This window comes from Microcebus murinus, chromosome 16 (genome assembly GCF_040939455.1).
Source record: "Microcebus murinus isolate Inina chromosome 16, M.murinus_Inina_mat1.0, whole genome shotgun sequence".
NCBI lineage: Eukaryota > Metazoa > Chordata > Mammalia > Primates > Cheirogaleidae > Microcebus > Microcebus murinus.
Window position 1 is genome coordinate 66255974 of NC_134119.1, and position 14300 is coordinate 66270273.

Below are 14300 nucleotides of genomic sequence, written 5' to 3' on the forward strand. Positions count from 1 at the left end.
TGAGGTCAGGAGTTCGAGACCAGCCTGAGCAAGAGCGAGGAACCCCCCCCCCTCTAAAAAAACTAGAAATATTAGCCGGGCATGGTGGCACACGCCTGTAGTCCCAGCTACTCGGGAGGCTGAGGCAGGAGGATCGCTTGAGCCCAGGAGTTTGAGGTTGCTGTGAGCTATGAGGACGCCACTGCACTCCAGTCCCGGGGACAGAGCAAGACTCTATCTCCAAAAAAGAAAACAGAGAGATTTAAATATATAACCAGCTTGAGCAAAGACCCGGGGCAGCCGAGGAAAGTGTTTTGCGTAGGACGAGAGCCTGGAACTTGTAACCTCTGCCCCGCCCCCGCCGCTAGGAATCTACAGATCTCATAGCAAAGAACGAAGGAGGGAGGAGCTAGTTGTCCTTAACCAAGATGGCAGCCTCCCCGCCCCTTTGCACTCTACCAAGATGGCTCCACAGGAAGTACGTCAGGAATGGGGTGGGGCATCTGCGCGCGCACGCCCAGAACGGGATTTTGGGGCACCGGCGGCTGAATTCTTCCTTTGGCAACATGGCGACGGGAAGCAGTGTCGGCGGTGGCAGGCCCCGCTCGAAAACCAATGCCGATTCTGGTTTCCTGGGACTGCGGCCCACTTCGGTGGACCCGGCGCTAAGGCGGCGACGGCAAGGCCCGAGAAATAAGAAGCGGGGCTGGCGGCGGCTCGCTCAGGAGCCGCTGGGGCTGGAGGTTGATCAGTTCCTGGAGGACGTGCGGTTGCAGGAGCGCACGAGCGGGTACGTGGGGCGGGACTTCCGGGAGCTGGGCCACGTTCTGCGCGGCCAGGTGCGAGGCAGAGCGTGCTTTTGGGGGTCGGGTGCCCTCCCGGGAAGCTGAGAGGCACCTGTCCACAGGTACCTCAGGTACCTGGTGGGGGTATTCCTCTGCCGTGGGAGTCAACAGGATGGGCTGCGGCCTCAGGGTGGGAAGCTGGCGAACTTGATAGAGTTACCAGATTTAGCGAAGCTTGGTGTGTTTCAAACATTAAGTATTGTAAACTGAGGGCGAGGCGTTAGCCTAGATGGCGGGAAGAGGGTGCTCGAGTGAGCATAAGAGGAAGACTGGACCCCGTGAGATTAAACCTGTACCCTCCCCAAAATCTTGGGCTGACGTCTGCGTTTCCATCTCCCAGAGGCTTGGTGTCGGAGGCCCCCGATGAAAAACTCTTCTTCGTGGACACTGGCTCCAAGGAAAAAGGTGAGGAGGGGCTTTTGTGGCCTGCAGCCTCTGAGATCTGTGTTACAGACGTGGCTTGGAAGACAAATAACCTGCTAAAAGGGTCAGCTTTGATGTAAACAAGAAGACCTTCAGTGGAAAGAAAGCAATCTACAATCTACAAACTAAACTTTTTTTTTTTTTTGAACAGAGTTTTTTTTGGCTAGAGTGCCGTGGCATCAGTCTAGCTCACAGCAACCTCCAACTCCTGGGCCCAAGTGATCCTCCTTTCTCAGCCTCCCGAGTACCTGGGATTACAGGCATGTGCCACCATGCCTAGCTAATTTTTTCTATATATTTTTAGTAGGCCAATTAATTTGTTTTTATTTTAGTAGAGATGAGGTCTCGCTCTTGCTCAGGCAGGTTTCGAACTCCTGACCTTGAGCGATCCTTCTGTATCGGCCTCCCAGAGTGCTAGGATTACAGACGTGAGCCACCGGACTCGGCCTACAAACTAACTTAAAAAAGGTAGTTTTTTGGGTTTTTATTTTATTGTATTTTTTTGAGACAGTCTCACTCTGTTGCCTGGGCTAGAGTGCCATGATATCAGCCTAGCTCACAGCAACCTCAAACTCCTGGGCTCAAGCAATCCTCCTGTCTCATCCTCCCGAGTAGGTGGAACTACAGGCATGTGCCATCATGCCTGGCTAATTTTTTGTATATATTTTTAGTTGGCCAATTAATTTCCCTCTATTTTTAGTAGAGATGGGGTCTCGCTCAGGCTGGTTTTGAACTCCTGACCTTGAGCGATCCTCCCACCTTGGCCTCCCAGAGTGCTAGGATTACAGGTGGGAGCCACCACGTCTGGCCAGGTGTTTTTCTTTGTTGTTGTTTCTTAAGGTCTCAGTGATCTCCATGAACAGATAAGCCTGCCTTGATGAATAGGTTAGAAATAAGTTAGGGGGTTTCCTGTTGGCATACAGAAAAGTAAGTCAAGGACTTGCTTGAAGGAATCAGACCGATTTTAGTTGGTAAGAGCAAGAGAGCCTGTGTTACTGAGCAGGTAAGAAACTAATCTTAACCTGCTTGCTTTAATTTGCCAGAATTCAGGGTCAGGACCTGCTGAAACAAGTGGAGGACCGAGTTAGTGGTTACTTTGATGAGTAATAGGGTTGACATCAATACATAGAAAAACAAACTAAGAATAGATCGTTTGCTTTAATGAGGGGACTGAAAACAAGCTGAAAGTTTTTCTATTGAGCTTGTATGACAAGATCAGTCGATGGGTCTGTTTTAATAAAGATGGAAGGATCTGTTTCAATGAGCAGACAGAGTGGAAGGACTGCTTTGAGGCATAGGAGACTTCGAATGAGCAGATAAAAAAGAGGTAAATTAGATCAGCTTTCACAGAAGTGAGTGGATCTGCTGTAGGAACAGAAAGGAAAAGTCAGGGACCTGCCCATTGGACAGGTGAGGAAGTGTTAATAGTTAAGGGCTTGCTTTAGCCAGGGGCTGATCTCTTTAGGGAGTAGAGAAGAGGCATCTTATGGGTTCAGTTTTAGTAAGACAATGTGGGAAGGCCGGGCGCGGTGGCTCACGCCTGTAATCCTAGCACTCTGGGAGGCCGAGGCAGGCGGATTGCTCCAGGTCAGGAGTTCGAAACCAGCCTGAGTAAGAGCAAGACCCCGTCTCTACTATAAAAAGAAAGAAACTAATTGGCCAACTAATATATATAGAAAAAATTAGCCGGGCAAGGTTGCGAATGCCTGTAGTCCCAGCCACTCGGGAGGCTGAGGCAGGAGGATCACTTGAGCCCAGGAGTTTGAGGTTGCTGTGAGCTAGGTTGACGCCACGGCACTCACTCTAGCCTGGGCAACAAAGTGAGACTCTGTCTCAAAAAAAAAAAAAGACAGTGTGGCAAAGAGAATAGTGATTATGAGCCCTCACAGGTGATCCTTGTGTTTTGTGCTTCTGAAATAATTCCATGTTCACAACAGCCCCGGGAGGGAGCTATTAACCTCCTTAGTTTGCAGGCACAGAGGAGTGAAGTCTCTTGACTTCCCACCATACAAAGAAGGGGACAGTTCGGTCCCAGTATGTTTTGTTCTAGGGTTCTTGCTTTTAACTGTTGGCCTTTAGAAGTAAAAAGCAAAGATCTCAAGCTATGCTGAGAATCGGCCGTCTAGGACTTCAGTGTCACCTGACCACCCGGTCTCTCCTTGTTCTGTGGCTGTTTCCCTGCTGTGTCTGGGAGCCCCTCATGTACAGGGTGGTGGGTGTGACTCCCTCTGTCCCCAGGACGTGGGTGTGGTGGAGGGCGAGGGCTTGAGCACCTTGGGCCCCACCCTTGGGGGCCTCTGCTCTCAGTTGGGAGCCTGGGGTCAGTCTGGGGACCTCCTGAGTCTGCACTGGGATGACTTGGGATGCAGATGTCATGGCTCTGATGGAGCTGAAATTGGGGGTCGGGGGCAGTGGCGGCGGTCCTTGGTAGTGGGGAAGCCCGAGGCCTTGACGACTCCTTTCTTCCGCTCGCAGAGCTGAAAAAGAAGAGGACCAAATTCCAGAAGAAGTCACTGCTTCTCAAGAAACCCCTTCGTGTCGACCTCATTCTTGAGAACACATCCAAGGTCCCTGCCCCCAAAGAGTGAGCGTCCCAACACCTCCTAGCCCTTCATTCCCACCAGACCCTGGACCTAAAGGATTTCTGGGGAGGGGGCGATAGATGAGGGTCATTTGGAGGGGAGGGTGGGGTCAGATTTGGGTTTGGGGGATTGGGGGGAGTGAGACTGGGTGCCAGGGTGCTGGGGCCGAGGCAGGCAAGGAAGGGGCTGGGCCTGGCTGGGGGCTTTGGGAACAGAGCGAAGGGGGTGGGTGGGAGCCATGTTTGGGAGGCACATCAATAGGGGGAGAGGGTGGACAGGTGACAGCCAGCCAGGCTGCCCCTGAGATGGGCGTAGGAGAGGAGTAGTGGGTTTTGGGGTGATGCTGAGGTTGGTTTTGACGTGTGAGGTGCTGGGGGGGGTGGCACCCAGGACAAGGCTATCACTTGGTCCGTCTGGGGCTCAGGAGAGAGGCCTGGGCTGGGGACAGACGTGGCGAGAGGGGGTCTCTGAAAGGGAGGCCAGGCACGGCCTTCTGGGGAGGGGTCCGGGGGAAGAGCTGTCTGACCGGTGGGGGCTCAGCTGCTTCTCCGGCTGTCACCTCACCCTCCACACTGTGCTGCTTCTCCCCGGCCAGCGTCCTTGCTCACCAGGTCCCCAACGCCAAGAAGCTCCGGCGGAAGGAGCAGCTATGGGAGAAGCTGGCGACGCAGGGCGAGCTGCCCCGGGAGGTGCGCAGGGCCCAGGCCCGGCTTCTCAACCCTCCCCTGACCAAGGCCAAGCCCACGCCCCAGGACACCGTCGAGCGGCCCTTCTACGACCTCTGGGCCCCAGACAGTGAGTGATCCTCCTGTGAACAGCCAGGGGCCTGCCACGTGCGGTTGTGTGTGCTGTGCACCATACAAGAGCACGGTGTCTAAGGCAGTCGTCTGCAGTATTGCTGTGACAATCTCCCGGCAGAGTCCAACGTCTCGAAGTGGTGCCCTTTCCCCGTTCATGCTTTCCTGAGTCCTGGGGGCTCCTGCTGTCCACCTTGGGTCTCCCCTCCTTTCTGAACCCTGTCCAGACGTGGTTTTGCCTGTTGTTCACGCCCCTGAGGGTCTGAGAATCAGTCCGTCCTTCTTCCTGAGCTTTAGTCCCACCTTTCTGAAATCCAGAGGGTTTCGAGGGAGGGGGCCACGGGCCTGCGGCACACCGGGAAAGCCCCCAGCAGCCGTCCTCCCCGCCTCCACAGACCCTCTGGACAGGCCGCTGGTGGGCCAGGATGAGTTTTTCTTGGAGCAGACCAAGAAGAAAGGAGTGAAGGTGAGACGCGTGGGAAGTGCTGCCGGGGTGGGCGGCCTGTTCCTGCTGTACTGTAAGGTGCGGCTGACATGGTGCTTAGCTCACGGGACGGTTGGGAACATTTTAAGGGGCGATGCGTGAAACAGCCGAGAGCAGTGCCTGGCACGTGGTGGGCGTGTTGTGTGTTTTAGTGTCAGTTTGCAGCTGTCTTCATTCTGAGCAGCTCGACCCCAAGCATCAGGTGCTTTGGAATCTCTGGGGTCCGGCTTCTTTCCTCTGCCCTCCAGGTGCTCGAGTGCAGCAAGCAGTAAAGGGGCGGGGGTGGTCTCATCTGCAAGTTCGTCTGCGGTTGGTTCTTTGACAGGGGGAGGTCAGTGCGGTGGCAGGGAAGCCGCAGCTGGGAAGAACACAGGACCCAGCGGGGTTAGAGACCAGGGTGGGGAGGCAAGGGAGCAAGTGACGCCCAAGATGGGAGGGGCGAGCCTCCAGGTCGGGCACAGCAAGGGCCGAGGCTGAGGGGTGGGACTGAATGTTTCTAGAACTATCAGGAGGCCGGTGTGGTTAGCAAGGAGCAGACCTGGGGACAGGGCTTATTCTGGGTGGGGTGATGGGGCTGGGGAGCCCCCAGAGGGTGCTATGAGAGCTATGGGGTCCAGGTGGCCACTCCCAGGTGCTTGGACTGTGGCCGGGCCGGCTAGCAGGGCATGAGGGTAGGGCCCGTGACAGCTGTGCTGGGGCTGCAGGTGATTGGGGACAGAGTCCTAGGACAGAAGCACCAGGACTCACCGGTGGTTGCTGTGGGAAGAGCTTGGGGGGCATCCGGGTGACCCCCAGGCTTATGCTGGTGACCAGCAGGGCCTTTGATAAGGTGTTAATCCCATGCATGGGCGTAGCCCTCGTGACTGGGTCACCTCCCAAACGCCCTACCTCTTAATGTTGGCAGTTAACTTTCAGCTTATGAGCCTGGGGTGATAGGTTCAGACCGTAGCATGGCCTTACCCTGCCTCTGCCGTGTCCTCCCCAGCGGCCACCGCGTCTGCACACCAAGCCCTCCCAGGCTCCCGCCGTGGAGGTGACGCCTGCCGGAGCCTCCTACAACCCGTCCTTTGAAGACCACCAGGTACTCGGCGCCCAGCCCTGTCCTCACCTGAGCTCGGCCACCCAGTCGGCGTGCCCTGGCCAGGAGCCTGCCGGTGCTGGCATCTCAGGTGTGACCGAGGCGGCCTAGGCCTGTCCTCACAGGCTCCCTGCCAGGTGGGGGCCGGACTGCTCCCAGTTACCAGCCATATACATCGAGCCCAGGTGGGGGGGGGGACGAAGGGACAAAACCCCTTTGCTGGAGGTCAAGGTGATGGCCGCAGAGGCGGGATGCTCATTTGAACGGCATTCGGCGCTGTTCATGTGAAGGGCTCTCGGCCACCTGGGAGCAGCATTCGGGGTAGGCTGTCACTGTTCCAAGGGTTTGGCCCCAAGCAGAGGACACACCTAACTCCAGGGTGGCCAGCGTGGACCCGACGGGAGGGTGGGCCCTACAGGACAAGGCGTGAGGATCGGTCTTTTCTGTCTGTCTTCGTGTAACTGCTTTGCACAGCTGCGTGTTCGAACCGTGCAGTCACCTGCTTACAGCGTGTGTGATCTGATGGCTTTTAGTGACCCGTGTGTAATATCTCAGTTCGTTTTAGAACATTCTCATCACCACCCCCCAGAGAAACTGTAGGCCCGTCAGCCATGGCCCCCCAATTCCCTGTCTCCCCTAGTCTTAGGCAGCCACCAAGCGTCGTGCCTCTGGGGACTTGCCTGTCGTGGACAGGTCACGTAGGTGAACCTGAAGCGCGGAGACCAGAGGCCTCAGACAGGCAGGGCAGCTGCGAGGGGAGGGTGGGAGAACGCCCTCTGGCGGCCATGGCGGGTGGGCGAGGCGCAGGGGCCAGGCCAGGGGCTTTAGGTCCTGGCTGGGGACAGGTCAGGGGTGAGGGGCCAGGTCTGTGGAGTCCCAGGCACGGTCCTCCCCCCTCCCCTGCACCTGCACAGACGCTGCTGTTGGCGGCCCACGAGGTGGAGCTGCAGCGGGAGAAGGAGGCGGAGAAGCTGGAGCGGCAGCTGGCCCTGCCCAGCGGGGAGCAGGCCGCCACCCAGGTATGCCGCGCACCTGCCCACCTCCTCCCCTCCCCTCCCCTCCCGCTCCCTGCCCCTGACACCGCCGCCCTGTCCCCTAGGAGTCCACGTTCCAGGAGCTGTGCCAGGGGCTGCTGGAGGAGTCCGATGGCGAGGGGGAGCCGGGCCAGGCCACGGGCGGCCCCGAGGTCGCAGAAGCTGAGGCCGGCCTCGCGCCCGCCCGCCTGGCCGCGGCTGAGAAGAAGACGGAGCAGCAGCGGCGGCGGGAGAAGGAGGCGCGCAGGCTGGTGAGCACGGGCCACGCTGCCCCTGGCCGCTGATCCCGCACCCCCGCCCCGCCACCAGCCTGCAGCCTGTGCTGCGCGGCCGCCTCCCTGCCGCTTCGTCCGCAAGGCTGTTTCCCAGCAGCCCCCAGGCTGGGCTGGGGGCCAGGGGTCCTGGAGCTCTGCGGGGCAGGGACGGGGGAGGTTTATGGACCGCAGAGAAGCAAACGGATGGTGACGAAGCTGGTGTCAGAAAACAGCTGCTGGGACGGCACCCGAGCAGCTGGCGATGCGACCAGGGACGGGGGCGGGAGAGGCCGGAAGGCCCGGGGACTGGCTGGTGCCAGCCGGACCTGACCCCACCCTGTCCCCACAGCGGGTGCAGCAGGCCGCGGTGCGGGCTGCCCGGCTCCGGCAGCAGGAGCTGTTCAGGCTGCGCGGGATCAAGGCCCAGGTGGCCCGGCGGCTGGCGGAGCTGGCACTGCGGCGGAGGCGGCGGCAGGCCCGGCGGGTGGCCGAGGACGACAAGCCCCGCAGGCTGGGGCGGCTCAAGTGAGGCCCGGGCTGGGGACCCCGGGGGAGGGGTCCTGCCCCCACGTCCTGACACCTTCCTGCCTTTGCTCAGGGCCTCTGGAGAGCCCCCCAAAGCCCTGTGTTCTCAGGGGCCCACCCTTCCCCGGGAGGGGCTTTGGGCTTGGTGTCCCCTGAGCTGTGCCAGGGACTGAGTCCCCTGAGCACCTGCCTCCTGCCGTCCAGGTACCAGGCCCCCGACATCGACGTGCAGCTCAGCTCGGAGCTGTCGGACTCGCTCAGGACACTGAAGGTACCTGCTTGTCCGGGCAGTGTGGGCTGTGGGGGCCTGTGCCCGGTGATGAAACTCATCCTTGCTCCCCGTGCCCTCCAGGGGCTGTGGGCGACACATGGCTGCCCCCGGGCCAGGCTGGTTGGGGCCGGTGCCCGGGGGCTGAGGGCACAGGGTCCTGGGGTGAGGGGCCGGGTGGTTTTCGGGCCCATGGCCCTCAGAAGGCCAGTCCTCCAGCTGGGTCCCTGTCGCAGTCCTGTCTCCCGGCCTCCGTCTCACCCTCTTCAGGACTAAAGGGACCTTGCTAAAGCTCCTGTCCTTCCTCAGCTCAGAACCTGCTGTGGCTCCCCAGTGCCCCGAGGACGCCCAGCTCCTCTCCACAGGCACAAGCCCCGTGTGGCCGGCCTGGTTTGGGGTTCCAGCCAGCTGTTTCGGGGGGCCATGCGCCATCTCCCCGGGACCTAGTCTTGACACTATTGTCCCTCTGGGTTCGGTTCCTCCCAGCTGAGAGGCGGCCGTGGGTCGGTGGCCGTCGCCCCCCAAGGCCCGGCACCGTGAGCACAGGGCCAGGCTGGGGAGCCAGAAGGGCCTGAGCCCCACCGGGAACCCCCCACCACCCCCAGTCCGAGGCCCTCGGCTTCTGCCAGGCCCCGCTGAGGGCTCCCTCCTGTTCTGTCCCGCAGCCCGAGGGCAACATCCTCCGAGACCGGTTCAAGAGCTTCCAGAGGAGGAATATGATCGAGCCGCGCGAGAGAGCCAAGTGAGGGCCTGAGGCTGTCTGGGGGTGAGGGCGTCTGGAACCCACACTGGGCTTGGCGAGGTCACGGGTCATCGAGCGCTCCTTCGTCCCTTCCGCAGGTTCAAGCGCAAGTACAAAGTGAAGCTCGTGGAGAAGCGGGCGTTCCGTGAGGTCCAGTGAGTGGCCCCCTCCTCCCTCCCTGTGGTCTTTCCCCAACCCAGCAGCTGTGGCCAGCAGTTGAGTGCTGTGCCCCTTGGCCAGCCCCGGGTGAGGGTGGGCCCGGGCCCACTCTGCGGCCCTGAACCCAGGATGGGGCTGGGAGGGTCCCCAAAGGGAAAGTGAAGGGCAGAAGGGAGGTGCTAAGTGGGCAAGGACGTGGGACACTCTCTCCCCCGACGCCCCCTCAGCCCCTGTCTTCTGTCCCCAGGTTATAGCTGCCCTGGCTGCGGGAGCCCCTCCCTTCAATAAAGCTCCTTCTGACCTCTGGCCGCGTGTGCGACTTGTCTCGCTGCCCTAGGCGGCTTCTGTCTCTGTGGGGTCTTTGTACATCCCCCTTGGTGCACAAGGATGCAGATGCCAGAACATTCCTTTCCTCCAGTGCCCAGTGAGACTCCAGGGCGTGTGGAACAGCCAGCTGAGTTATGGCCCATCTGATAGCAAGGCCATTGTGGGGGTGGGTGGGTAGGTCCTAAACGGACGGTAGGCAGGGTGTTGGGGGTGGGGTGGAGGCGAAGCTGAGACCCAGCCTGGATTTCTGACTCAGGGACTGGCCCACTTCCTCCTGCCACAGGTCACTGAGAGGTGGCAGCAGCTGACATCTGCCAAGCACCTGTTATAAAATTTCTTTTTTTTGAGACAGAGTCTCGCTTTGTTGCCCAGGCTAGAGTGAGTGCCGTGGCATCAGCCTAGCTCACAGCAACCTCAAACTCCTGGGCTCAAACAATCCTGCCTCAGCCTCCTGAGTAGTTGAGACCACAGGCATGCGCCACCATGCCCGGCTCATTTTTTCTATGTATATTAGTTGACCAATTCGTTTCTTTGTATTTATAGTAGAGACTTGGTCTCACTCTTGCTCAGGCTGGTTTCAAACTCCTGACCTAGAGCAATCCACCTGCCTCGGCCTCCCAGAGTGCTAGGATTATAGGCGTGAGCCACCACGCCTGGTTCCTTCATTTTTTATGGCCACTGGGAACGTTTCTCTGGGACAAGATGTTTAAAAAGGAGAGTGAGATTTATAACAAATGGGTGAAGGGAGAGACGACATAGTGCTTCCCCCACTGTATCCCATAAAAACATGATTTTAAAGGAGCTATTTCTGCTCTTCCCCATGCCCCACCTTAAGTAAAAATAAAAGGAAATATTTTACAGATAAGAAAACAGCTCTTTCTGTGTGTGTGTGGAGGGATAGGGAATGACCGGGACAGTAGGTAGAGGTGAAAGCCACGTGCCAAGGAGCGTTAGCACCTGGCCTCTGACCCAGTGAATCCACGCATGTGACTGAAGGAACCTTCTGGAAATCAGGAGGAAACTTCACGGATGGCCAGAGATGGCTGTCATGGCATCTGCAGATACGCCGGTAGCTGGGGGGGGGGCAGATGAGGGTGGTCACAGCTGCTCAAGGACAGATTCCGCAGCCTGGACATTCGCAGTGTCATCCGGAAGTCCTTGGTACTTAAGTGCCTGGGGAAATGCGTGTGTTCCCACGTGTGCAAAAACGGAGTCTGTGTGTCTTCGTGCGCTTATATTGCGTTTCACATCTGGATCTCACATCAGAAGAAAAACCCACAAGTCCAGAACTAGTTAACGAGCGCGCTGATTCCTGCAATTTCCTTTGCAACACAGAAGACAATGAGGTGGGTTCGTGGCCAGGTGGGGGGTGGCCAAGTGTCCAATATAACTAACAAGAGCAGTGGAGTGTTCAGGCCGGAGTCTAAGTGGGGGGTGAGCAGTGTTCACAGGGAAATTCGTCGTTTGAAGGTTTTCCTAATAGCGGGAGCAGGCCTGTCATCGCTTACTGTGACGCCGGAGCGGCTTAACGCATGATGGGGTCTCAGGGTCATGTGTTTGTGCAGGTCCCTTCCACGGCCCTGCACCTGCTTTTGAATCTGTAACATTGATGTTTTTTCCAAAAGAGGGTCCCCCAAATTGTAAATGCTTCGGGCATCACAAAACCTGGTTCTGCCTCTGATCGTGAGGAAAAGATGGACAGGACTGTCTGTCAGGTGGCGGGTACATCCGAGCTGCCGGACGAGCAAGACCTGGCAGTTGGAAAGGGATGGTGACTGTCTGCTGCCAGCACCACAGCCCTGAGTCTGAGTCCCAGCTCTGTTACAGGCTGGCTGGGTGACCTTGTGCAGCTCGCTCAACCTCTCTGCCTCGGCGTCCCCATCTGCAAAATGGGCGCATATGATAGCGCCCGTCTCGGCTATTGGAAGGACGAACCGAGCTGGCACGTGAGAGCAGTCAGAACAGGGCCTGGCACACGGTCGGCGCTAGGTGAGTTTTTGCTATTGTAACAAGGTCGGTGGGAAAAAAAGATGGAACTTTGGAACCTGTGCCAGAACCTCCCCACAAACCTCTGACCTTCTGACCGAGTGATTGCTCTCTGGGGAATGTGCCCTACAGAAATGGCCAGAAGTTCAGGAAAAAACGTCATGGCAAGGGCTGGTCTGCAGAATGGAAGGAAGTGTGGTAATGACCGTGGGGCAGGATCCGCCCATGGGGGGAGGGGCTCTGGGTTGTTAACCCAGGGGCAGGGGGCGTGTGCGGTGACCAGGGGCTGTGTGTGCGTGCTGGTGCTTTATGGAAAACAGCAAAGGATCTGCCACTGCCCACGGGGACTCCCACGCGACAAACCCCGTGCCCAAAGTCTCCTGGGTTAGGGGCATTTCACAGGAGTCTTTTTCTTAGTTTTCCCAGCATTTCCAAATTTTCTATAATGGAGCAAGCCTTAAAAACAAACAACAAAAAAAATAGTGGCCGGGCGAGGTGGCTCACGCCTGTAATCCTAGCACTCTGGGAGGCCGAGGCAGGTGGATTGTTCCAGGTCAGGACTTCGAAACCAGCCTGAGCAAGAGCGAGACCCCGTCTCTACCATAAATAGAAAGAAATTAATTGGCCAACTAATATATACAGAAAAACTCAGCCGGGCATGGTGGCGCATGCCTGTAGTCCCAGCTACTCGGGAGGCTGAGGCAGGAGGATCGCTTGAGCCCAGGAGTTTGAGGTTGCTGTGAGCTAGGCTGACGCCACGGCACTCACTCTAGCCTGGGCAACAAAGCGAGACTCTGTCTCAAAAAAACAGAAATCCATCTTAGTGTTGGATTACTCAGCAAATTGAAAAAAACCTATGATATAGGAATCGAAAATAACGACAAGGATTTCCTGAAAAAGGCATATCTGCGAAGATGTCTACCGTTGTGTTCTTTGGAACACTTGAGAACAAAAGCTAATAGAAAAACCAGAAACAGTTTACGTGTAGAACAGTAGTAAACAGGTTTTCACCAGTGGTATGTCTACACAATGCGATAGTTCACTGCCATTAAAAAGAAAAAAAAATAAACAGATTTGGGAAGATTTTTAATGATCTGAGGAAATACTTAATGGAAATGTTAAATGGGGCTCATGCCTGTAATCCCAGCACTCTGGGATGCCAAGGTGGGAGGACTGCTTGAGGTCAAGAGTTGGAGACCAGCCTGAGCAAGAGCAGGACCCCTGTCTCTACTATAATTAGAAATTAGCCAAACAACTAAAAATAGAAAAAATTAGCCGGGCATGGTGGCGCATGCCTGTAGTCCCAGCTACTCGGGAGGCTGAGGCAGGAGGATCCCTTGAACCCAGGAGTTTGAGGTTGCTGTGAGCTAGGCTGACGCCACGGCACTCTAGCCCAGGCAACAGAGTGAGACTCTGTCTCAAAAATAAATAAATAAATAAAAATGTATATAAATAGGAAATAATTTGGGGAGGCTGCACATTTTGGGTTAGCAGGGCAGCCCTCGGGTGGCTGATTGTGGGCGGTTTTATTTCCCCCTCACATCCGCTTCTCTGCACTCTCCATTCGCTACCACGCTCTTCACTGCGGTGACACTGGGTGGCTCGGCTGATTTCCACCCTCCTCCCTGCAGCAGAGGCTGAAGCCACAGCTGAACTTGCCAGACTCCCCGGCAGCTGGGATTCTGGATGGAGAATTAGGTCCCACCAGCGATGGCAGGAGTGACCCCAGAGTCACAGCCAGGCCCCGTGTTCTGGAGCCCAGCGGTTCCGGTGGCCTCAAGCAGCAGCGGCCCTGGACAGTCAGTTCTGTGCTGTCCTTCTGGGTGTCATTCCTGAGGGCCTGGCCTCAGCTGCTCTTTCAGCCTCCCAAGATTTTGTAAGCACCTGATTCCCTGTATTCAGTCCCTTCCTGTTTAAAACACCTGGAGTGGTTTCTGTTTAGGCTCTGATCCCCTGTCAGAGATGATCATGCGTTGCCTTTATAATCAGGAAAGTGACTTTTTAAAATTCTAAGAGCTTTCCAAGGTCTGCATAAAATAAAACCAAGCCACTGTGAAGAGCTGACACTTGCTATGTTCATTTGTGAGCAAAGGATGGTGACCCAGGGACTTAGGACATCACTCCCATTAAGTCCCCCAGGCTGGTAACCTGGCAACATCGCGGATTCCTTTCCTTCGATGATAATAATGTCATTAAACAAATTAATCCTTGTTCCACATGTAGAAAACTGTCTCTGTGGCAGGTCCTCCTGGTCCCAGTGTGACAGGAGATACTGTGATTCCATTTTACAGCTGTGGGATCTGAGGGCAGAGATGGGAAGTGACCTCCCCAGATTTGAGATTCTAACCCAGGTCGTGCCCAGCCTCTTTGAAATAGCCCATCTGTGTCCACCCCACTCACCCGGCCAGGTGCCACGCCCAAATACTGCATCCTCTCCAAGGAGCTGACATTTGGGCCGAGGCTGCAATAAAATAAGAGAGGCAGCCACGTGACTGTCACAGGCAAGGGCTTTCCGAGTGGAGAAGATAGCAAGTGCAAAGGCCCTGGGGTTGGGAGCCTCAAGAAGGTGCAAGGACACTGGGGTACTCGTGGCCACGTGAACCAAGGCAAGAGTGTGGGAGGTGAGGGCCATGGCGTAGCCCAGGGCCATGCGACGGGAGTCCCTCCTGCTGTGGGTGGGGAACAGACTTCAAGAGGCAAGAAGAGCAGCAGGGAGCCACTGCAACAGTCCAGGCACTGCACGATGGCAGCTGGACCAGGGAGTCACACGGGGGAGGTGAGGAACGGTCTGACTGTGGAACCCACGGAGTGGCGAGA

General features: G+C 57.1%; 1 protein-coding gene and 1 non-coding gene across 2 annotated transcripts; both read left to right on the top strand.

The window, feature by feature from the left end:
• The first annotated feature begins 504 nt into the window (after nt 1-504).
• Nucleotides 505-9476, top strand: NOP53 (NOP53 ribosome biogenesis factor). The gene is made up of 13 exons (XM_075993200.1): nt 505-769; nt 1165-1229; nt 3723-3831; nt 4425-4624; nt 5022-5092; nt 6096-6191; nt 7103-7207; nt 7288-7473; nt 7826-8001; nt 8206-8272; nt 8935-9011; nt 9110-9166; nt 9418-9476. The coding sequence occupies exons 1-13, from the start codon at nt 546-548 to the stop codon at nt 9422-9424; spliced, it is 1440 nt and encodes a 479-aa protein (XP_075849315.1). The 5' UTR covers nt 505-545; the 3' UTR covers nt 9425-9476.
• Nucleotides 8312-8422, top strand: LOC142861523 (small nucleolar RNA SNORD23). Its single transcript, XR_012912749.1, has one exon. It is a non-coding gene; the product is annotated as a small nucleolar RNA SNORD23 (small nucleolar RNA).
• Nucleotides 9477-14300: the final 4824 nt, after the last annotated feature.